General features: G+C 41.0%; 2 protein-coding genes across 2 annotated transcripts; both read right to left on the bottom strand.

The window, feature by feature from the left end:
• Positions 1 to 4858, bottom strand: coa8 (cytochrome c oxidase assembly factor 8). Its single transcript, XM_079174530.1, has 5 exons — positions 4604 to 4858; positions 3144 to 3341; positions 1747 to 1810; positions 1279 to 1369; positions 1 to 132 (listed from the first exon to the last, which is right to left on the bottom strand). The coding sequence occupies exons 1-5, from the start codon at positions 4748 to 4750 to the stop codon at positions 24 to 26; spliced, it is 609 nt and encodes a 202-aa protein (XP_079030656.1). The 5' UTR covers positions 4751 to 4858; the 3' UTR covers positions 1 to 23.
• A 1626-nt stretch (positions 4859 to 6484) lies between these two features.
• Positions 6485 to 12010, bottom strand: LOC306707254 (uncharacterized protein; the record flags this gene model as incomplete). The annotated part of the gene is made up of 3 exons (XM_079174647.1): positions 11520 to 12010; positions 7882 to 8146; positions 6485 to 6509 (listed from the first exon to the last, which is right to left on the bottom strand). The coding sequence occupies exons 1-3, from the start codon at positions 11716 to 11718 to the stop codon at positions 6485 to 6487; spliced, it is 489 nt and encodes a 162-aa protein (XP_079030773.1). The 5' UTR covers positions 11719 to 12010.
• Positions 12011 to 22959: the final 10949 nt, after the last annotated feature.

Raw genomic sequence — 22959 nt, 5'->3', positions numbered from 1 at the left:
GTGGGTTAATATTGTATTTGTTATCAGCTGTTTTTCTTGCTGTTGTATCTTTCAGTAACAGTCCTCCACATGTTCTTCAGGGCCACTTGGGCCATGAGCAAGGTGATGGTGAAGTTACGTCGGTACCATTCCCTGGACATGAGGAGGAGGGAGAGTTAGTGACACAGTGATACAGGATGACTTAACAAATACAAAAATACAGTTTTACAGAAGGCTTTTAGCTCATTTTACGGTTGTAAATTGTTATATTTCCCCCAAACACAAATAATTTCATACAATGGAGGGAACAAAAGGTAAAAAGGTGAGGGTGCTAGGGAAGAAGCAAGGAAGGACAGAGAGAAGGAGATGAGGAGGAAGGAGAGGAGACAAAAGAGGGAGGGAAAGAAGAATAAAAGGAAGGAGGGGAGGAGGAAGGAAAGGGGAGTGAAAAGAGGAGACAGCGGTAGAAAGGTGAGAAAGGAAAGGAAAGGAGCAAGGCACAAAGCAAGGAAGGACAGATGGAAGGATGGTGATGAGTAGGTAAGTAAGAAGGGAGGTAAGGAAGGCGGAGAGGGAAGTGGGGGAGAGAAGAGGAGGACTAGAGGAGACAGAGGTAAAAATAGAGAAAAGAAGGAAGTAAGGGAAGAACAAAATGATGGCAATGAAGATGATGGAGGGAAGGAAGGCAAGGAGAAAGTGGGGGAGAAAAAAGGAGGAAAAGAGGAGACAGGTAAAAAAGGTGAGGGAGCAAGGGAAGAAGTAAGGAAGGGCAGAAGGAAGGAGATGAAGACGAAGGAGAGGAGACAGAAAGAAAGAGGGAGGGAAGGAGGTCAGTAAGGAGGGAGGAAAGGAAGGAGAAGAGAGAGGTGGGGAAGACAAGATGAGGAGGAAAGGAGACAGAGCAAGGAAGAAGCAAGGAAGGGCAGAAGGAAGGAGATGAAGATGAGGAGAGGGGAAGAAGGGGGGAGAGAAGGGAGTGAGCAGGAAGAGAGGAAAGGAAGACGAAGATGGAGGGGGGAGAAAAGAGAAGGAGGAGAGGAGACAAGGAATGATGGAGGGGAAGGAGATGAAGATAAGGAGAGGAGACAAAAATAAAATCAGACGCAGAGGTGATGTGTTATGGACGAGTTTCTCACCTAGAAACTAACAGTTTTTGACGCTAATTCACAGAAAGCTTTGTTGTTCTTCGCTACAAGGTTCAGTACATTTTATTTAAAGCCCAGCTGCATCATGGGAAACAACCAGCGGCATCATGGGAAATAACCAGCGGCATCATGGGAAACAACCAGAACAACTCACTTGTTATAATCGCCATGTCGTGTTACGTTTGTGTCCAGGAAGCTTTTGTAAAACACGGCCATTTCTTCACTGTTCAGGGAACGCCGGCGTCCTGAGGGAGAGGAGTGAGGACACAGGGGACGACATTATATACAAAGGAAGCAGTGAGGGAAGGAAGGGAATGAAGAAGGAGGTAAGGAAGAAAGGCGGTGGAGGAGGAGACAGAGGTGAAAAAAGGAAGGAAGAAAGGACAGGAGCAAGGGAAGATGCAAGGAAGGGCAGGGGGAAGGTGATGAGGAGGACAGAGGAGACAGAAGGAGGGAAGGAAGGAGGAAGGGAGGGAGGAAAGGAAGTCGAAGAGGGAGGTGGGGGAGAAAGAGTAGGAGGAGGAGACCACAACAGTTCATCACATGGTCTGACATCAGAGGATGTGAATAAATGTAAAAGAATAATAATTGAATCCTCGTCTGAAGAGCTGCGTGTCCTCACCTTGCTCGTCACGCACACTCAGGCCTTTAGAGTTCAGCTGTGAGAAGATGAACGCATCTTTTTCCTGCAGAGCATAAATATGTTTTTTATTTATTTAAATCCAACAACACAAAAAGCAAGAGTCAACACAATGAGCCAGATCTAACTATTCTAAAATAAATAAATGAGACAGGATCGGTCTAAACAACAGAGAAAACGTAAATAACAAACAGATACAATTACAATAATCAATATTCCTCTTTCCTTTCTCGTCCAGAGAGCCTGTTTTAACGAGAATGTTTTAAACCAATATGTCAGGAATGTCTATTTATTGTGCTGTAGACAGAACCCTGTTAAATATTATTAAAATATTAATTTAATAAATAAACAAACCAAAACATTTGGAAAGTCACACATTCCCATAAATAAAAATAGGTTTCATAAAATATCTTCATTGTTAAATAGTATCAAACTGAAGTTTTTTATTATATTTGATGTAGTATATTTGAGACCTAACAGCAACATTGTGTTGTGCGATGCTGCCCTCTGCTGGTGGAAACAAGAACTGACATAAGAGCGCAATAATAATGACGGTGATAATGTGATAGGATTCATCGTTTACGTCATTGAAAGAGGGAAGGAGATGAGGAGGAAGGAGAGGAGACAGAAGCAGGGAAGGGAGAGGAGGAGGAAGGGAGGAAATAAAGGCAGAGAGGGAGGTGAAGGAGAAAAGAAGAGGAGATGAGACAGAGGTTAAAAGGTGGTGAAGGAAGAAAGGAAGGAAGGGAGCAAAGGAAGAAGCAAGGACAAAAGGAAGGAGGGAGGAAGGGATGGAATGAGGAAGGGAGGAAAGAAAAGAAGGTAAAGGAGAAAAGCAGAGGAGAGGAGACAGACAAAAATATTGGGAAAGAAGGAAGAAAGGGAGCAAAAGAAGAAGCAAGGAAGGACAGAAGGAAGGAGATAAGGAGAAAGGAGAGAAGACAGAAGAAGGGAAGGAAGGAGAGAGGAAGGGAGTGAAAAAGGCAGAGAGGGAGGTGATGGAGAAAAGGGGAAGAGGAGAAGAGACAGAAGCAAAAAATGTGAGGAAGGAAGGAAGAGAGAAAATAAATAAGCAAGGAAGGACAGAGGGAAGGAGGAGAGTTGGAAGAAGGGAATGAAGAGGTGAAGAGGGAGGTGGGGGAGGAAAGAGAGGAGGAAAGAGAGGAGGAAAGGAAACAGGAACAAAGGTGAGAAAGGAAGGAAGGGAGCAAAGGTAGAAGCAAGGAGGGACAGAGGGAAGGATAGGAGACGAATGTCGTATTTTCACATAACTGTGTGTGGACAGTGAGGTTTTTATGAGGTCTATAATCTGTCTTTATCTTGTATTTCATGTTGTTGTACATCATCCTAATAAATGGAGTCGTTGAACGCATCACTACCTTGCTGAAGCTGATGTTCTGTTTGGTCCAGAAGTCGTGGTTCCAGTCCTCGGTCTCCTGTCTCAGGTGTCTCAGACGTCTCTGCAGCTCAGACTCGTCCTCGGGGACGTGGTAGACGATTGGCCGAAGGTTGGAGAGCGGGTTCGGTGGACCGATCCAGTCGTGCGTGGCGCTGGCCGCTGGTCTGAAGGGAGATCTCTGCATAGAAATAACAACCGATTAGACGCTATGCTACATTATCTGCTACATTACCTGCAGTTATGAACTTGAGCTTCAGCTCTCTACGGTGGCTCTGAGGGCTCAACACCCTGCAACTAAAAAAAGAGATTCAACATTGCAGTCCTTTAAAATGTCAGATTCACGATTGAGAGCTTTAAAACAAAGGATCAAAATATATAAAGCAGTTTTTTTCTTCTTCCTTTTCAAAACTTGGTGCATACATTACCCACAATGCAACTGGGTCCGGTTGGAGATTTAAGTGTGTTAAAGATAAAATAAAGCAGAAACTATTCACCTCCTGAAGAGTACAAATAAATAAACTAATAAACTAACTAATTCTAATTCTAGCAAGTCACTAAAGTAAAAATATTTATTTATTATTTACACTCATAGTTTTAAATGGCAGGGGGTCTCTCTGCAGGAAACAACGTAGTAATCGAAGAATAAACAGAAGTAAATATTGTACTTTTTACTACATCTCAGAAGTAAATAATGTACTTTTTACTACATCTCAGAAGTAAATAATGTACTTTTTACTACATCTCAGAAGTAAATATTGTACTTTTTACTACATCTCAGAAGTAAATATTGTACTTTTTACTACATCTCAGAAGTAAATAATGTACTTTTTACTACATCTCAGAAGTAAATATTGTACTTTTTACTACATCTCAGAAGTAAATATTGTACTTTTTACTACATCTCAGAAGTAAATAATGTACTTTTTACTACATCTCAGAAGTAAATAATGCACGTTTTACTACATCTCAGAGGTAAATATTATACTTTGTTTTACTCCTCTACAGACATTCGACACTTCAGCTACTAGATTTAAATGATAAATGAATACAAAACCCAAATCAACTAATACATGATGATGTATTCTTTTAGATTAAAATACCCAGCAGTATATATAATAACTCCATCTTTACTAGTTCCAACATTAAAACGATGAACACGTTCATGCATCAACATTTTACTGCACAAAAAGTACTTTTATTTATACTTGTAATATGTTTACATGGTGGTGTATATACACTTTTCCTTACATATCCTAGTACTTCCTCCATCACTAGTATTAGCTACTCTTACAATAACATTATCTGTCAAACGTGACGTGCATACGGGTCGTTAAACCGTTAAACCGTTAAACGCTGCCGTGGACACGATAACACTTCCTGTAGGTGAACTTTTCAAAATAAATGTCCTGCAGCTGTTAGGCTGTGTGTTATTGTACGAACCTTTGTTTTTTTGTCCTGCTCGGTTGCAAGTTTGGAGCTGCACTTCCGCATATTCAGTGCTAGTGAACTGCGTGGAGCGTGGAGGGTAAAAGGACGGAACATCCTCCGTGTTAAACAGCCCGCAGCTGCTGTTGTCCTGGACGCCATTTTTAATCAGCTGAAACTAAACTACTGTTTTAAAGGAGAGGCACTAACACCGCTACAGTAACAGAAGTGTTAATAGTATCCTACTTCAGGAGAGTTCATGTCGGTGTCCTTCTGTAGGCGCAACTTCCGTTTGGTCACGTGATTCCTACAATGAAAAGATGGGCTCGGGAAGTCCACCGGCGCAGCCCCGGATTGAGCGAGTTGGGCGGGGTTTCCCCAACGAACTATTTCTATGATGGATGGATGGATGGATGGATGGATGGATGGATGGATGGATGGATGGATGGATGGATGGATGGATGGATGGACGGATGGACGGACGGATGGATGGATAGATGGATAGATGTCTTCATAGTGAGACAAGTGTACTCAAGTATAATACTGACAAGAAGACAATATCAAGAAGAGTGCTGCTGCGTCTTTAACAGCCGACTCAAGCGTAGACGACTAGTCAAACTGTTTCAGTCATTCGCGAGCAAATAGGTCAAAATGTGAGGATTTCATGCTTTTGTTTATCAGATATGATTGAAAATTGAATTTCTCCGAGTGTTGGACAGCTTGTCGGACAAAACAAGGGATCTAGAAATTGTAACTTAACGTCTGATACATCATATTCATTTTCCTCCATTAATAACACAGTGGATTAATCAATGTTAGAAATAATTGAAAAAACAACTTGCAAATGCTAGCTTATATTTATGAAAACAGGCGTAGTCAGCGTGTCTGATGAAGGTAAAACAAAGGTCAAATAACTGGACAAAGGCAGATGTTTCCAAAAGGACAGTTTGTGTGTGCATTTTCTGCACACACAAAAATGATTTTGATTAAACTATATTATCTCCAATGTGTAAACCCCAATGTGTAAACCCCAAAATGATTGGATGTTCTTCTGTTGATTTCCTCTTCCTTTAGCTGGTGTTGTTGCCCCATATCCTGTCACTCCTGTCTCAGATTTCTTAGGACCATCCGAGTAAAGTCACAATACTTTTCAGCCCACACAAGCGTCCATGGAGCCACCACCGGGTAAACTACCGAGGGGCTTATCCTCCGATCAAACACTTCAGATTCTCTTGCAATGTCATTGTCTTCCCGACCAAAGTGATCCCTCTGACTCCTCCCACTCTCCCAGACTACCTGCAACGCTCCTTTTGCAGGGTGAGAATCATTGTGTCCCTGTAAATTAGCCCAGTAGTTTACCATCAGTTGCTTTCTCCTTAAATCCAGCAACTTGTCTCCCATTTCAACCTGCAGGCAAGGTTCTGTGGGTAACCTACAAAATAAAAGCCCTCAAATTAAAAAAAATTATTGAAATTGAACTAATTCCTGCAGTCTAAACAATGATTCCCATCTTAAGTCACCTTCCATCTTTCCCATATGTAATGGGTGTGGGTTGGACATGGAAAAAGACAACTCAATGGATTGTTTTTTCAACATTTATTTACTTCTGCAGAGGACAAAACTCAAACCATTATAAATGCATTCTGATCTTTTTCTGCACCTCTGCTCCCTCAGCAATAAGTACAATGAGAATGTGTGAATTCATTCTAGTGTTTTTACATTTAGATACATTCTTCTGAAATTACAGTATGTAATAAGCCCAGGACGCACATTACTAGACAAGGGATATTAAAATTACCAGGAAAACATCTAACCTAAATCATAACAACACATTTCCTCAAAACCATTAAAAACAATACATACAAGAGGAAAAACAGGGACACCTGGTGGGTAAAGTTAAAAGGTGCGGAGGACTGGGTGACTAAATAGAGAAAACAGAAATTATAACATTACACAAAGGAAAACACATACTTGCAGAAGTCAATGCATAAACACATTAATTGCCTTCTGGTATTTTTCTGCAATTCTGTATCTAAACATGCAAAATAACATTACACAAGAAGATGTTTACATCAGCAAATCAGCAAAACTTTTAATGGTAAAAACAACCCTAAAAAACTGGGTAACGTTATAATATTAACAGTAAGCAATGTGTCTTGAATGTTACACCCTTCCAGTAAATCACTGTAACGTGGTTTAGGGCCGTGTGTGTGACCCTGCGAGCTGTGTTCTCAGACCAAGAATTCACTGATCATCTGCCAGAAAAAAAGGGAAACTGGGGCCCCTCTCTGGAGCCAGACCTGGGAGTGAAACTTGCTGGTGAGGATCTGGTTTCCGGGACATGAGACATATGGTTCCACCAGGAACAACCTGAAAAATCTACATTGAGCTGCCGCCCTATGGGCCAACCGCTCGGAGGGACATGCAGAGGGGTGATGGGTGATTGGGCTAAAGGGGATTCTTTCCTGTGAATTTTCATGTGTCTCTTTAAAATAGATTTATGTGCATAAGATTTCTTACAAACTGAGCAGCTGTAAGGTTTCTCTCCTGTATGGATTCCCATGTGTACCTGTAAGATAAGTTTCACTGCAAAAGATTTCTTACAAACTGAGCAGCTGTAAGGTTTCTCTCCTGTGTGGATTCCCATGTGTACCTTTAAGACATCTTTCACTGCAAAAGATTTCTTACAAACTGAGCAGCTGTAAGGTTTCTCTCCTGTGTGGATTCTCATGTGTCTCTTCAGAGTTCGACTTCTGCTAAATGTTTTCTTACACTCAGAGCATCTAAATGTTTTCTCACCAGCACTACATTTTGAATCACTGACAAGGACTTCATCAGGTTTCACAGAGTTTAAACCTGACTGAGGTTCTCTGGTCTCCTTCCAATCAACACTGTCATCAGTGTCAGAAGAGTCTCCAGTCTTGTCATCAGTATCTAGTTCTGGATGTCTATCTGGATCTAAGTTCCTGTCTGGTTCTGGTCCTCCACAGTCCTCTCCATCAGCTTCTGTTTCCATCTGTTCAGTTTGTCTTTGATGAAGCTGTGAGGACTGAGCTTCCTCTTCATCATCTTCTCTCTTAACAGGAGTGAATGAGAACTTGACATCAGCCTCCTCCAGCCCTTGAAGCTGCTCTCCCTCCTGACTGGTCCAGAGTTCCTCCTGTTCCTCTTTAATGTGTGGGGGCTCTGGGTCCTCCTGTTCCTCTTTAATGTGTGGGGGCTCTGGGTCCTCCTGTTCCTCTTTAATGTGTGGGGGCTCTGGGTCCTCCTGTTCCTCTTTAATGTGTGGGGGCTCTGGGTCCTCCTGTTCCTCTTTAATGTGTGGGGGCTCTGGGTCCTCCTGTTCCTCTTTAATGTGTGGGGGCTCTGGGTCCTCCTGTTCCTCTATAATGTGTGGGGGCTCTGGGTCCTCCTGTTCCTCTTTAATGTGTGGGGGCTCTGGGTCCTCCTGTTCCTCTTCAATGTGTGGGGGCTCTGGGTCCTCCTGGTCCAGACTGAAGCTACACTCCTGCTGCTCAGGGGGAACCTCTTCTTGAACCACCAACAGCTGCTGGACGTCTGCAGGAAAACAGTAAACACACACAGAGACGTTACAAAGACATTTTAGTATTGAGCAAATAGTCTCCTGTACAAACACTTCTGTTTCCTGCCATCATTCCCTCTTATACTCCCTGTGCACAGTTACCAAACAGACATGCCGACACAAATTGTAAAGACAACGCATCAGCAGCAATGAGGTCATCAATAGTTTACGTGGCAAAAAAGTGTGGCACTGCCAACATTGTTAAGAAGTATTCAAAGAACCTGCATCCTGCATAAAGTCCGGCTGAGATTTGTTCATGTGGGCAGTTATAGTTGACTAATGTACGTAAACCTGCCACCGTAGAAACAGTGGATAGAACCTCCAGAAGCAGCCACAACGTAACCGTGGACGTGCATCATAGGTGCGCTCCATTTCTGAACCAATAGCACTCCACCTTGGTAGTCAGCCGGAGAGAACATCCACGTAAAGATGATGAAACTGAAATGTGAAAATAACAACAACGACACAATCTGAAATCATAAACTTCGTCTAGAGACTGATCTCAGGAACCTATAGGTCAAGGTTGAACCTGTCGTAGAATATTTCTATGTTAATCGGGAGAAGAGAGTGTTATTCGCAAATCAAAATAATCCAAGTCTCCAAATCATTCAAAGTTTTCCTGTTCCATTTATTCTCTTCCAAGAGGGAGAATCCCCAACACAGCTCTTCACACAGAGTCTGCTGGAAACATTCTTCCACATCAGTTCAAATCTTCACATACTATATACTAAAGCAGAAACAGTCTCCGCCTTTAGACAGGTCAAGGATGTCTTACGCTGGCTTATCTAGTCTTATCTGTTCTTAACCCATGTTTGGACAGAGCTAAATGTCTAACTCTGTTGTTCTAAGCCGTAAAATGTTTCTAAACCATTTCATGATACTGATATATATTTTTTACCATTACAAACCCCCCCCAGTAAATAAACGGTTATATTCTAGGGAGCAGTTTATGTTTCTGTGATGATTTTGTGTATTTGTGTTGTGATAACAGCTGGATGTTATAGTCAGTGCTCAGATTCAAAACTTCACTGTTCACTCTGGATGGTAAAAATACTTTGACTCGTGACATTTTGAGTGAACACCAATATTGAGACTATCCAGTTTGGTTATTGGTTCCTGATCCCAGGGTGGTCCCTGTTATTATTGATATATTTTAATAATCTTATTGACGTTAATCATTTTATGATTATCAATCATTTAATTTTCATACTTGCCAGAAACCAAACCCGCTCCTGCCAGATCTGAACACATGAATATCTACACAGGTCTGTATGTGTCACGATAACAAGGTCTATCTATGTTGTATGATTGTTGAATTCATTCTATCATTGATCAGGTTGTATTCACTGATTTATATCCAACCGTTTGGTACCGTTCTGCAGCTGAGATTGTTGAGGCTGAAGCTAGTGGAGGAAGCGCAAGGCCGCTGCTGTGTTTACTTCTTTCTGCGCAGGCGCATCATAAAGTAACTCAATCCGGTCCAAATTCAAAACAGTATTTAATTAAACAATGACGACTGTAAACTGATGATGACAATTACAATCTATAATACACTATCGATAGTATGCATCTCGAGAGCAGAGACCACGTGCAACTCCACTCACAGGCCCGACCAAGTCGGATCCTGCAAAGCGAACTACCATGGCCTGGCGCACGTCCTCGCAAACATTCCTTTTATGTCCTTTGATGGTCGTAAAGTGTCCGAAATCTGTCGTAAAACACAAAGGCCGTCTTCTGGGGTCAGTGATTGGCTTCCAATCGCTCTGACGCCTCCTTCATCGATCCACTGCTCATCTCAATGGCTGGACCCCTTGTGACATCACCTCTGACATCACCTCTGACCTGCCCTCTGTCCTGCGGCCGCATGGTGTTTACCCAGGAGTCCTCTCTGTTATTTTATGGCCGTCTGCTTCCCTCCGTCGTCTCCGGTTCTCCTCCTCCTTTGTTGGCCATTTGTCCAGCACCTCTGTGTCCCCTTTGATGTCTCCTTTGATGTCTCTGAAAAGCCTTGCCTTGAATTCCTTAACTTTCCCTGATGGCTATTCTTTACAGTGTTTAAATACTCCAGTGTTTATGCATTCATGATTTCAATACATTCAATATACTGTAACATATAATATCCTTCATGTAAACATATTACAAACATAATTCATTCTTCAGTAAATATTTTGTGACTAACATATTTTACCTTTTATTATTGTGACACCTCTATTCACCACTAAGGGTGTTATAAATTCTACTAAATAATGCTTTTAATTCTTAAATTCTCCACAAATAGTCCAGATTTAAAATATGGAAGAATTAAATAGACTATGTAAGTAACTAGTAGTGATTGTTACTGTTAGTGACTGTTAGTGATAAAACAAGTGAAATACATAGTTATATAGCATATACAATTAGAATAGAACAGCTGGAAACCTGGTTCCAAAATTCGGAAAATTCCAAATTTTGGCTTGACCTGGCATGAACTCTCTGTACTCCAACCTCTATCAACTTGGCCTGCTTCACTTTATCAAAGCCGATTATTTTTTTAAAAGGACTGCTGACATGTTGTGCTATGATTGTGGATAGTTATAGGCTTACTGCTGCATTATTTCAAAGACAAAGGTGTTTTTTTTCCCAGGTTGTTCAGGTCCAGGCGAACCTGAACATTTTCAATTTGAGCTGTGTGTTATTGTGAGGGATTTAAGTTTTAAAGCGCTCCTAGCATTGATATTATATGTTACAGTGTGTTTACATGTAAGAGTTTAGACCAAGAAGTAATTTCATCATCAGAGGTCATTTCATGCTGTAAGCGGGGGTTTGGCGAATCAAACAAAGGAACTGGCACCAAGAATGTGAGGAGGTGTCTGCCAGCGGGGGTTGGAACGAAGCTGGCTGACCTCGGTGAGAAGAACAGAACAATGGGTCATCTGCCCAGGAGGGGCTTATTGGATGAGCCAATCGTGGGAGCTGATCGATAGGCCTTCTCCTCTGGGCTGCTTTTCAACATGCGGCCTTCCACAGTTCTGAGAGGTTCTGAACCTAACATTATATTCATTCAGCATTTACCAGTAACATATACACTGATATGTACACATATCAACAAACTATCACACGTCTTAGTGTTATTATTCCATTGACATTATTCAAATAGACCTTGTAGTTAGAGAGATAAGCCCCTTTAAGTATAGGGTTAATAGGTTAAGTGTAAATATTTGCAGTCATCTAGAAGCTAACAGAACAGATTAGAAGAAGAAGAAAAATATTCATTGAGTCAACAGAGTCTCACTCCAACCTACATTAAAAGTTATCAGCCGGAGCATGAACAGTGTTTGAGAACTGAGAGAAGAAATAAAGTGAACCCACCTTCTCTGTGTAACCGGAGCTCAGGGTTGAAAACGTGAAAAGCGTCCAGTAGTTTCTGTTGTCGCTCGTTTTGCTCTTTTGAACGAGAACGTTCCTCCTCGTACTCTGCTATCGTTCTTTCAAACAGACCAAATATCTCTTCAGCAGCGGCAGTTAGTCGCTGGTTGACTAAACATCTCAGCATTTGGACTTTAGACATTTTCACTAAACTACAGAAACGTTTCCTCCAGACAAACTCCGTTAAAAACGGTTTGTTCACTCCGACCTGCGCGGTGTTACTGGTTACGTTCGGGTCCGTCTACTTCCTGCTAGCTTGCTAACTTCATTAGCTCAGTAGGACACCAGGAAACAATCCACCAGCGACAGAAACTTTTCCTCCAGACAAACTCCGTTAAAAACACTGTTTACTCTCATTAAACTCTGACTAGCGCTGTGTTGATAACTTTCGTCCCCGTCGGTCTGTTTCCAGCTAGCATGCTAAGCTAACTGCAATAGCTTTGTAGGCTACCGGGAAATGAGGCGGATTCTGCTTCTTCTTCTTCTTCTTCTTCTTCTTCTTCTTCTTCTTCTTTCAGTTTAATGGACTACAAACCAACGTTTAAGCTTCATGCCGCCACCTACCGGACCGGAGTGTGTAACATCATGACTTTATGACAGTTATCATTTAAACACAATAATAACATTATTTATAAGTAAAAGAAAATAATGAAAACAATATATTTAAATTATTCTTCATATAGAAGTTATATTGTGGATATTAAACCCGTTCCCTTCATAAAATAGATGAAGCCCTTTTAAGCTGAACTTGTTTGTCCCCTATCTCTAACAGTCCTTTGATGCTCCACTCCCTTCCTAAATCTATCACTCTGCCCTTCAGTCTTTCTCTTTCCACACTGAACTTCCTCCACTCTATCAGCACATGTTCAACACTTTCTTTACAGTTGCACATCTCACATTTATCCCACTCTGTCTTTTTCATGGTGTGTAAGGTGTCATTGAGTCCTGTATGTCCTAACCTTAATCTACTGAAAGTAACATCTTCTTTTCTACTTTTACTTCTATCACTTCTCACTCTGACTGACGTCTGAATTTTGTTATCATTTCTACCCTTATTGTCATTATTCCAAATTTCCTGCCAAGATGTAATACTTCTTCGCTGTGTTACTGATTTTGCTTCTGACCTCCCAAAACAAATGTCGAAAATATCATTTTTGTTTAAAGCTCTTTTGACAAGTTTATCTGCAACCTCATTACTGAACACAATATGTGATAAACTATGCTGCATTAAGTGATTTTATTCCTGAACACAATACGTGATAAGTAAACACGTTATATTTGCAATAATTACGCATAATTCTACTTCCAACATATTAAATGTGGTGCCTGTCTAGGTGTGGTATTTGTCAAATATGGGGATATTATGAATATGATAACATAGTATACATCATATACTATATGACATTTATATTATGTGGCATTACGTAATCACATATATTATTGTGGTGTACATTGTATATATTTAATTGCTATTGTTAAGTTATTATTTGACTTGTATAAACCTCTTTTTATTTTAACATTTTCATACAAAAACAACAGCATAACTTTTGAAGATACAACCTTGGTTCGACTAACTCACTCTGCTGAAGTCTCGTAATAACTTCAAATCAATAAATCAATAAATAAAATGTATATTTTGTTAATTTAAAATTATAAAGTAGCACAAAATGGACAAAACATTAAGTACAAATACTTAAAAAATTGTGTGAGTAAATGTGGGTCCTACTTACAGTCCCCCTCTGGTTTGATAAAACAATGTATAAATCAACATGCCACAAATAAAAATGACGTAAACATAATTAATAGAAAATGTGATAAAAGACGCCGGTTAGCATCATAGCTAGGCTAACGTTAGCGCTTAGCAGGCTGTAGCCAATCAGAGGCAGAGGGGCGGGTCTTCCCTCGAGGCGCTCCCACACATGCGCAGAGCAGATCGGGCGTCTGTAAAATATCGGTCACTGACAACCTCGGTGTTATTATTTTAATACCATCATAAGGTACATGTGCATCATAAGTCTCATACTTTTATTAATATTTTTTTCTTTATGCATTGTTTCTTATTTGTCTTGTTCATCTCTTGGGGGTTAAAGTAGTTTAGTTTCACGTTTGTTTCTTGTGACGCAGTTATTTTTCACCCTGTAAAGGTGTTGTAACTGGGTCTTTTAAATGTTTTTATTAATATCACAACAACAAAACTAAACTGAATAAAACTGATCAGAATTTTGTTTTTTGAAGGCGTTAAAAATGTTTTGTTTTTGTTATTTTTTTCACTTGACAGTGGACTAAAGCTGAAACTCGACCTGTTCTCTGTTTTCTGAATTCATAAAACTATAAAATGGAACAAGTAGACCGTTACTCAAATGCACATATAACACATCTAGAGTTTGTGACTCCTGCAGATGTTGCATTGACTTGATAAAACTACAGTCAGATCAGTGAGCTCAGCTCGGGTTAAACGTTGTTATTCTAGCGCTGATTGTCGAGTTAATGTGATTAAATGATGGAAATGAACTCAGTTGTGGACATTTAGAAAGCAAAGAGTCACATCACCCGCTTCTTATTGTAATATAACGGTCCAGTTCTACTGGTTATGTTGTCCATTATAGCTCCATTCTGACTGGATTTACTTCTGGCGGGGTGATGTTATTGACTTTCATCAACTTGATGCACAGTTTGACTTCTATGTGACAACTGAAGAAGTAGAAAATGATTTTGCTAACCTGAAAAGCACCAACTCATTAACACGAACTGTCAACTCATGAATGGGGCTTCTGTTTGCTGTGCAGGTGCACGCTTGCAATGGCTCAGCCTGCGGGGACAGAAGAGAGGATCCACTCTTCTGAAACCCTTCCAGTTGGACAAGATCAGAGGTGAGATCAGGATCTCTTACTGACAGTTGACAATGTATTTTGTCTTTGAGATTTTTACCTGTTAACTCCAGAGTGATGCTTGTGTGTGTGTGTGTGTGTGTGTGTGTGTGTGTGTGTGTGTGTGTGTGTGTGTGTGTGTGTGTGTGTGTGTGTTACAGCTCAGAGCTGCAGCAGAGACCAAACAGTCCAGAACACAGTGAGATCATGAATGAAGACTTATTAAAGCGGATGTAAGTCATTTAATATGATGTTACTTCATAATTTCAGTATCTCTTTCAGCTAATGTGCTGCTACAGTATTACTACGTGTAATTTAACTTCATTTGTTTCCACGCTGACGGACAGTAAATGTCAACGGTCACTTCTGATGCCTACTTGGTAGTTTCTGTGCATCCAGCAGTTGTTGTGACTGAATGTCTAATAATCTTAATAATCTGACAATAAATTAATATATTCTTTTAAAAACATAAAAAAGTGAGAATTTAAGAAAACACATTAATCACTGAACTGAGCTGAGTCAGTGAAATCAACGTCCTTTTCTGGAAGATCAAAACGACCTTTGCACCTTTATACTAATCTAATAATAATAACGCAGATTTCGGTGCCTGAGCCGATTGAAATACTTTTTTTACACTACTCTGATCCGTCCTGGCAGCAGGTAACGATAGCCTACCGTTTGTATAGCTACAGTAGCTAGCTAGCCATCAACCTTTTAACAGAGAAAATGCCGAAAGGTAAACGGTCATTTTGAGAGTCCGTTGCTCACTGGCAGCGGTGGAGGAATGGAGACTACTGGACATCGCTGCGGTAAAGTCAGCAGACACTCAGATCTGCGTGGTCAGCACTTACATGTTAGTGCACCTATACGCTGAAATTCACGGTAAACGCATTCAAACGGCACAGATCGGGAGCGAGCGAAGGACTTTGAAAGTTAGCGGAAAGATTAACGTGAGACAACATCCGGTTTCTTCAGACGAACATCCGGTTTTCAGAATAAGATGCTAACAAAGTATAAATTATATTCACATTAAGTATAAAACATGCTACCTGCATCTCGTGAGTTAAAGGGAAAATACACCTAAACTGTGCGTAAAGTGTCTTTATTCTTTGATCGCTGGGTAACCATCATCACCTCTGAGTTACAGCATTATATTGATGAACAGCAGAGCTACATTCCCATGCTCTGACTGTCATGAAAACAGAAGACACACATTTTGATGAAACGTGCTGAAACATGTTATTCCTTTTGCACAGCAGTGGAACGTTTCACATACAGTCAGCACACTGAGCACAGATAGTGCAAGAAATATTGGCACCGGGTTTCGGTACCCAACCCTACTCTCAATACACTCTAAACAACTAGCTCCGTCTGTTGCGCCCTTAACAGTGATCAATATATTTTGCTGCCCGTTGAAGAGTGACACCGGTATGGCGGTGTGTGAGAAAATGTATATAATACGGGCCCAGCACTACATGAGACATATGGTTCGACCAGGAATAACCCGAAGAATCTACATCGAGCAGCCGCCCTATGGGCCCACCGCTCAAAGGGATATGTGGAGGGGTGATTGGGTAAAAGGGCTAAAGGGGATTCTTTCCTGTGTGAGTTTTCATGTGTTTCCGTAAATTTGAATGATGGTTAAAAGATTTCTTACAAACTGAGCAGCTGAAAGGTTTCTCCCCTGTGTGGATTCTCATGTGTGTCTTTAAATGCGAAGACGTGTTAAAAGATTTCTCGCAAACTGAGCAGCTGTAAGGTTTCTCTCCTGTGTGGATTAGAATGTGACTCTTCAGATCTCCACTTCTACGGAAACTTTTCTCACAAACTGAGCAGCTGTAAGGTTTCTCTCCTGTGTGGATTATCATGTGTCTCTTCAGATTTCCTCTGTTGCAAAATGTTTTCTCACACTCAGAGCATCTAAAACGTTTCTCACCAGCACTACATCTTGAATCACTGACAAGGACTTCATCAGGTTTCACAGAGTTTAAACCTGACTGAGGTTCTCTGGTCTCCTTCCAATCATCACTGTCATCAGTGTGAGAAGAGTCTCCAGTCTTCTCATCAGTATCTGGTTCTGGATGTCTATCTGGATCCGAGTTCCTGCCTGGTTCTGGTCCTCCACAGTCCTCTCCATCAGCTTCTGTTTCCATCTGTTCAGTTTGTCTTTGATGAAGCAGTGACGACTGAGCTTCCTCTTCATCATCTTCACTCTTCACAGGAGTGACTGAGGACTTGACATCAGCCTCCTGCAGACCGTGAAGCTGCTCTCCATCCTGACTGGTCCAGAGTTCCTCCTGTTCCTCTTCAATGTGTGGGGGCTCTGGGTCCTCCTGTTCCTCTTTAATGTGTGGGGGCTCTGGGTCCTCCTGTTCCTCTTTAATGTGTGGGGGCTCTGGGTCCTCCTGGTCCAGACTGGAGCTCCACTCCTGCTGCTCAGGGGGAACCTCTTCTTTGACCACCAACAGCTGCTGGACGTCTGCAGGAAAACAGTAAACACACACAGAGACGTTACAAAGACATTTTAGTATTGAGCAAATACTCTCCTGTACAAACACTTTTATTTCTTGCCATCATTCCCTCTTACACTCCCTGTGCACAGTTACCAAACAGACAAAGACACAAATTGGAAAGACACAGCACCAGCAGCAATGAGGTCATCAATACTTTACATGGCAAAAAAGTGTTGCACTGCCAACATTGTTAAGAAGTATTCAAAGAACCTGCATCCTGCATAAAGTCCGGCTGAGATTTGTTCATGTGGGCAGTTATAGTTGACTAATGTACGTAAACCTGCCACCGTAGAAACAGTGGATAGAACCTCCAGAAGCAGCCACAACGTAACCGTGGACGTGCATCATAGGTGCGCTCCGTTTCTGAACCAATAGCACTCCAGCTTGGTAGTCAGCCGTAGAGAACATCCACGTAAAGATGATGAAACTGAAATGTGACGATAACAACAACGGCACAATCTGAACTAATAAACTTTGTCTAGAGACTGATCTCAGGAACCTATAGGTCAAGGTTGAACAGCTGGATGTTATAGTCAGTGCTCGGATTCAAAACTTAACATAACGGTCTTAATCATATTCTTCCGAGAGAAACCAAAAAAGTTTGCCGCGCTTCTTCTCAAACAGCGTTGCAAACACCTGCGCAAAAAATACATTAAAATGTGCGGCCTGATCGGGAGATTCGCCCAGCGGGTTTCCCGAAAATCAGAGCACAATTTCTCCATTCACTGGAATGGGGTTTCGGTATCATTGATCAGGTTGTATTCAGTGATTTATATCCAACCGTTTGGTACCGTTCTGCAGCTGAGATAGTCCAGATTTAAAATATGGAAGAATTAAATAGACTATGTAAGTAACTAGTATTAATTCTGTAAACTAAGGTTAAATGTTTTAATCAACTCTTATGTGACCATGAACATATCAAAGAGAACAAACTTGTACTTTAAGTGTAAATAAAGTGAACCCACCTGCTCTTTGTATTCTGACTTCAGGGTTGAAAACAGCGTCCAGTAGTTTCTGTTGTCGCTCGTTCTGCTCTTTTGAACGAGAACGTTCCTCCTCGTACTCTGCTATCGTTCTTTCAAACAGACCAAATATCTCTTCAGCAGCCGCAGTTAGTCGCTGGTTGACTAAACATCTCAGCATTTGGACCTTAGACATTTTCACTAAACTACAGAAACTTTCCCTCCAGACAAACTCCGTTAAAAACGGTTTGCTCTCTGACCTGCGAGGTGTTACTGGTTAAGTTCGGGTCCGTCTACTTCCTGCTAGCATGCTAACTTCATTAGCTCAGTAGGACACCAGGAAACAATCCACCAGCGACAGAAACTTTTCCTCCAGACAAACTCCGTTAAAAACACTGTTTACTCTCATTAAACTCTGACTACCGCTGTGTTGTAGTGATGGGTCCGGCAACACCGATGCGTCGGCGCATGTGTCGAGCTCATAGAGCGAAACCCCGTGTCCTTCTTCTTCTTCTTTTAAATTTTATGGCGGATGGCATCCAGTGAACGGTGCATTTCCGCCACCTACTGTAGTGGAGTGTGGACCAGAGTACCTTATCCCCTTACAAAACCAAACCAAACCAAACCAAACAAAATAAAAACAAAACAAAACAAAACAAAAGGGAGATTCATAATTTCAGTGCTTTAAATTCTATTGCTCAATCCTGTTTCTTTCATATATTGTAATAAATGTCCTGCCCCCAAGTTTAATGCATCTGTTAGATTTAGTTCCTCAACTCCCAGCTTCCTCTTCAACCTATCTCGCTCGAGTGTGTATTTCTGGCAATTATATGCTCTACAGATTCTGGTACTTGACAGTGCTCACATAGTCCTGTTGTGTGTTTATTTATTAGATGCATTGTTTTGTTCAGCCTTGTGTGCCCAATCCTCAGTCTGGTTAATATGTTTTCTTCTGTGGTGCTTCTTTTAGATGGCCTCCCTTTGCCAACTTCACTCTGAACAGCATACAGATGTCTTCCTGTTTCTCCTATATCCCAACTATGCCGACATTCCTTAATAATGTTTCTTTTGATAATTGATTTAACTTCTGCTTTGCTGAGTAAAATGTCTGTCTTGTGCTGCCTTTCTAAAGCTTGTTTTGCTAATTTATCTGCTCTTTCGTTTCCTTTTACCCCTCTGTGTGCTGGTACCCACATAAATGCTACTAAAATACCCATATTCTTAAGTCGGAACAGTGTTTCGTATATTTCATTAATTAAATCCTGCCTGCTATGTGATGTGAATGATTGTAATGAGGATAGTGCTGAACTAGAATCTGAACAGACAATGACCTTTTCGACACGAACCTCCTCTACCCACTGCAGTGCTGTTAAAATGGCCAACGTCTCAACTGTATAAACAGACAGATGATCTGATGTTCTCTTTTTTACATCATATTTTAAGGTTGGTATGGTGATTGCAAACCCAGTTCTACCTGTATCAGGGTCTTTTGATCTATCTGTGAATGCTTGAATAAATGATTGGTATGTTGTCTGCAGTCTATCCTCCACCATTCCTGCCATGTAATCAATGTCTTTAAATGCTTGGGTTTTATCCAAAAAATAATGATCAACTGACACAGGGAAATAGCCACGGTGGTGTAGTTGATAACGGTATTGCAGGAGTGAATGTTATTCGATCCAATGACATATCTTTTGCTAATTTCCCACTGCTCCATGCAAAACACTCCTGTTTGGCCCTGTCTCTTTCCCAACATGGCAGAAGCACCTTTGTGGTTGGATGGTCATCTCCAGAATGTCCTTGCAGATTGGCCCAGTAATTCATAGTTAAGAGCTTGCGTCTCAAATGCAGCGGCGTTTCACCCTCCTCCACCTGCAGAGCAGCCACAGGACTTGTCTTAAAAGCACCACAACACAGTCTCAGAGCTTGGGATTGCAACACTTCCAGCTTCTTTAGTGAAGTTTTTGCAGCTGATCCAAATACTACACAGCCATAATCAAGGACTGACCTCATCAGAGCGATATAAATATTTTTAATTGCAGACCTGCTGGCTCCCCATTCTGACCCTGTTAAGACACCTCATTACGTTTAGAATTTTTTTACATTTCATAACTATCCTCTGAATATGCTCATTCCATGTTAATTTATCATCGAGCCACACACCAAGACACCTAAAAACTCTCACTTGTTCAATCTTTTGTCCATACATCTTTATCTGAGCATCAACTCCTCTCTTCCTAGTAAACACGATTGTTTTAGTTTTCCCCACAGAAAATTTGAATCCCCATGAATAAGACCATCTTTCTACCACTTTCACAGCCTCTTGTACTTTCGCTTTAATATGGAAACCCCGTGTCGGTGCGCGTATCGCTTTAAGAAAGTCACGTGACCGATCCAGCTGCTGTTTCGCCTAAGGTATTTGTTTTTATTTCCTTGTTGTTTCATCCTGTTCCTCTCAGTTTCCGCTTGATCTATCAGAATTCAAATCCGTTTCAAAGTGACTCTTAGTTTAAATGATTCATTTTATTTTCTGCAGGTTAAATGTGGCATTTGTTCGACAGAACTGTCCTACATTAATAAAAGCACCTCGTCAATGCTGAGGCATTACAGAGCGAGGCATGAAAATGAGGAGGTCACAAATACACCACAAATAAACACAGGTATACAGACATTTTACAACTTCCTCATGGTCACTTTATTGATAATTAATTAATTTTATTTTTTTATTACTTCATTTTTGACCATCAAGCTTCCAGGAAGCATGCGTTGGACCAGGCAGTTCTCAATTTCATTCTCAAGGACTGCCAACTAGTGATGGGAATTCCGGCTCTTTTTAGAGAACCGGCTCTTTCGGCTCCCAAATGGCTCTTCAGATTTTTTGGTGCTTAAATTAATTTATTACCAACAATAATGTAAAATTATGCGCAATATGAATTACTAATGTAAAAAAAACATGCACTATATCAAATGTTTATTATATAAATACACTTTTATTTATACACTCTACAGAGTGAAATTAGAACGTGCAAAAACAAACGTTTAACTATTTACAAATGAACTTAACTAACTTTTAACTATTTTAAACTTTTAGCTTTTTAATACTTAACAAATTTAAAGTGAAACAACATACAGAAGCTTACAGAATCACACAACAAATTATAAATTAAAATGTGTAAAACAAAAAGAAAAAAAATCAGCATCCAGAGTTTTGTCCTTCAGTGAAGATTTACATTGAGAAAGACCAAGTGCCTCAGCTTTGAGGGGCTGATCCTGTTTCTTCTCTCCGTAATTATCTGCCCTGTTTTGGAGAAGATTCTCTCTGAGGGGACTGAAGTTGCTACAATGCACAGTCTCCGTGCCATCACTTGAGTAAGGTGTGGGTGCACTGAAGCCTTGGTCTCCCAGTGGGTCTGCACTTCAATGTAATTGAAATGTGTCCAGATTTTGCTGCGTTTCCTGTTGACACTCATTTTCTCTTTCCAGTCCGTTGCTCTCTTTCTGTCTCGTGACTCGTCTCCCTCCCTCCTGTTCGTGTGCTTTTGGTTTAACTTGGTTTAATTTTCAGACTGTCAAAGAAATGGTGGCCAAAAAAATATGAGGAGGAACGAGAACGAGTGAAAATGGAAGTACAGCGAGCTGTGGCAGTGAGTATAACAGCTGACATGTAGACATCTGTGAACATGGAGGCTTACTTGGCTCTTACCTGTCACTACATTAATGAGAATATGCAGTTGTGTACATCTGTGTTGACAGTGCAATACTTTCCACAAAGTCACACTGCTGACAATTTGGCCCGAGTCACAAGGGGCATGATGGATGACTGGGCCATAACTAACAAAGTAAAGTGTCTTGTGACCGACGCAGCACCAAACATGATTTCATCCACAAAAATTCTCCAAATTCAGCGTTCAATTTGCATTGCACACACTCTAAATTTATTCGTAAAAAAATCATGTGAACAAATCCCTACACTTACATCAATCAGACACAAAATCGAGGCAAATTGTAACATACTTCAGATCAAGCACCACAGCCAAAGAGAAGCTTGCTCAAGTGCAGCAACAGATGGGACGGCCAAGCCTGAAACTCATCAATGAGGTGCCAACACGCTGGAACAGCACATATCAAATGCTGGCAAGGCTACATGATGAGAAGGAACCAGTGTGGGTATCCCTCATGAAAATGCTCTATCATGCACTTGAGCGTAACGCTTCAAATTTGCACACGCGGGCAGCAATACACCTCCACGAGCACCTGAGGCCACGAGTCACAGACACGGCTTCCAATCTGGAGTCATTCAGTGTGTTGACCCTTTCAACACTTCTAGACCCCAGATTTAAATCACTCGGGTTTCGTAGTTCCTCCAAATGCAGTGAAGCAGTCAGTAGACTGAAATCTGAATGTGCGGCTGTAATTGGGCGCACATCGACTGAGCCACAGCCTGGACCTTCTTCACAACAGCTATCGGCACCCACTTCAGGCATGTTATTCAGTTTTATCAGTTTATTTGTGCATTTATTTGCTTGCAAATCATGTACTAAAATGCCAATTTGTTGTTTTTTAGATAACCTGTGGTAGCACCTAGATGAGGAAGTTGGCAGGGAGACCACCAACGTCACAGCCGATGCAATCACTGAGGTTCAGAAATACCTGGTAGAGGGCAACATTCCAAGATCCCAGGATCCTTTGAAATATTGGGACAACCAAAAGAACACATACCCAAACCTCTTCCGGCTGTCCCTACAATTTTTGTGCACACCAGCCTCATCTGTGCCATGTGAGCGGGTGTTCTCTAAAGCTGGAGAACTTGCGTCAAAGAAACGTAATCGCCTGAATGCCAAGACATTGGAACAACTTCTTTTTTTGAATAAAAATGTATTAAAAAAAAATCCCCTCCCTGCCTCAAAGACAAGTACATAAGCATCCTCACATTCACATGTTAAAGATATAAAATATATTTTAAACTTAAATTAAGATATAAAATAATACAATAACTTAAATTATATTATTGTATATACTAGGTCATTAAATCAGTATGTCA

Source organism: Pholis gunnellus (assembly GCF_910591455.1).
Source record: "Pholis gunnellus genome assembly, chromosome: 15".
NCBI lineage: Eukaryota > Metazoa > Chordata > Actinopteri > Perciformes > Pholidae > Pholis > Pholis gunnellus.
The sequence above is the reverse complement of the archived record's forward strand: the minus strand, read 5'-3'. Positions and strand labels throughout refer to the sequence as shown.

Bases quoted from the DNA above. Each gene is read 5' to 3' on its own strand.
- coa8 (XM_079174530.1), bottom strand. From the start codon at position 4,750: ATGGCGTCCAGGACAACAGCAGCTGCGGGCTGTTTAACACGGAGGATG. The intron at 1,370-1,746 runs GTGAGGACACGC...CCTCTCCCTCAG, and splicing joins GAGTGTGCGTGACGAGCAAG to GACGCCGGCGTTCCCTGAAC. The intron at 133-1,278 runs GTGAGTTGTTCT...CCTCATGTCCAG, and splicing joins CGACATGGCGATTATAACAA to GGAATGGTACCGACGTAACT.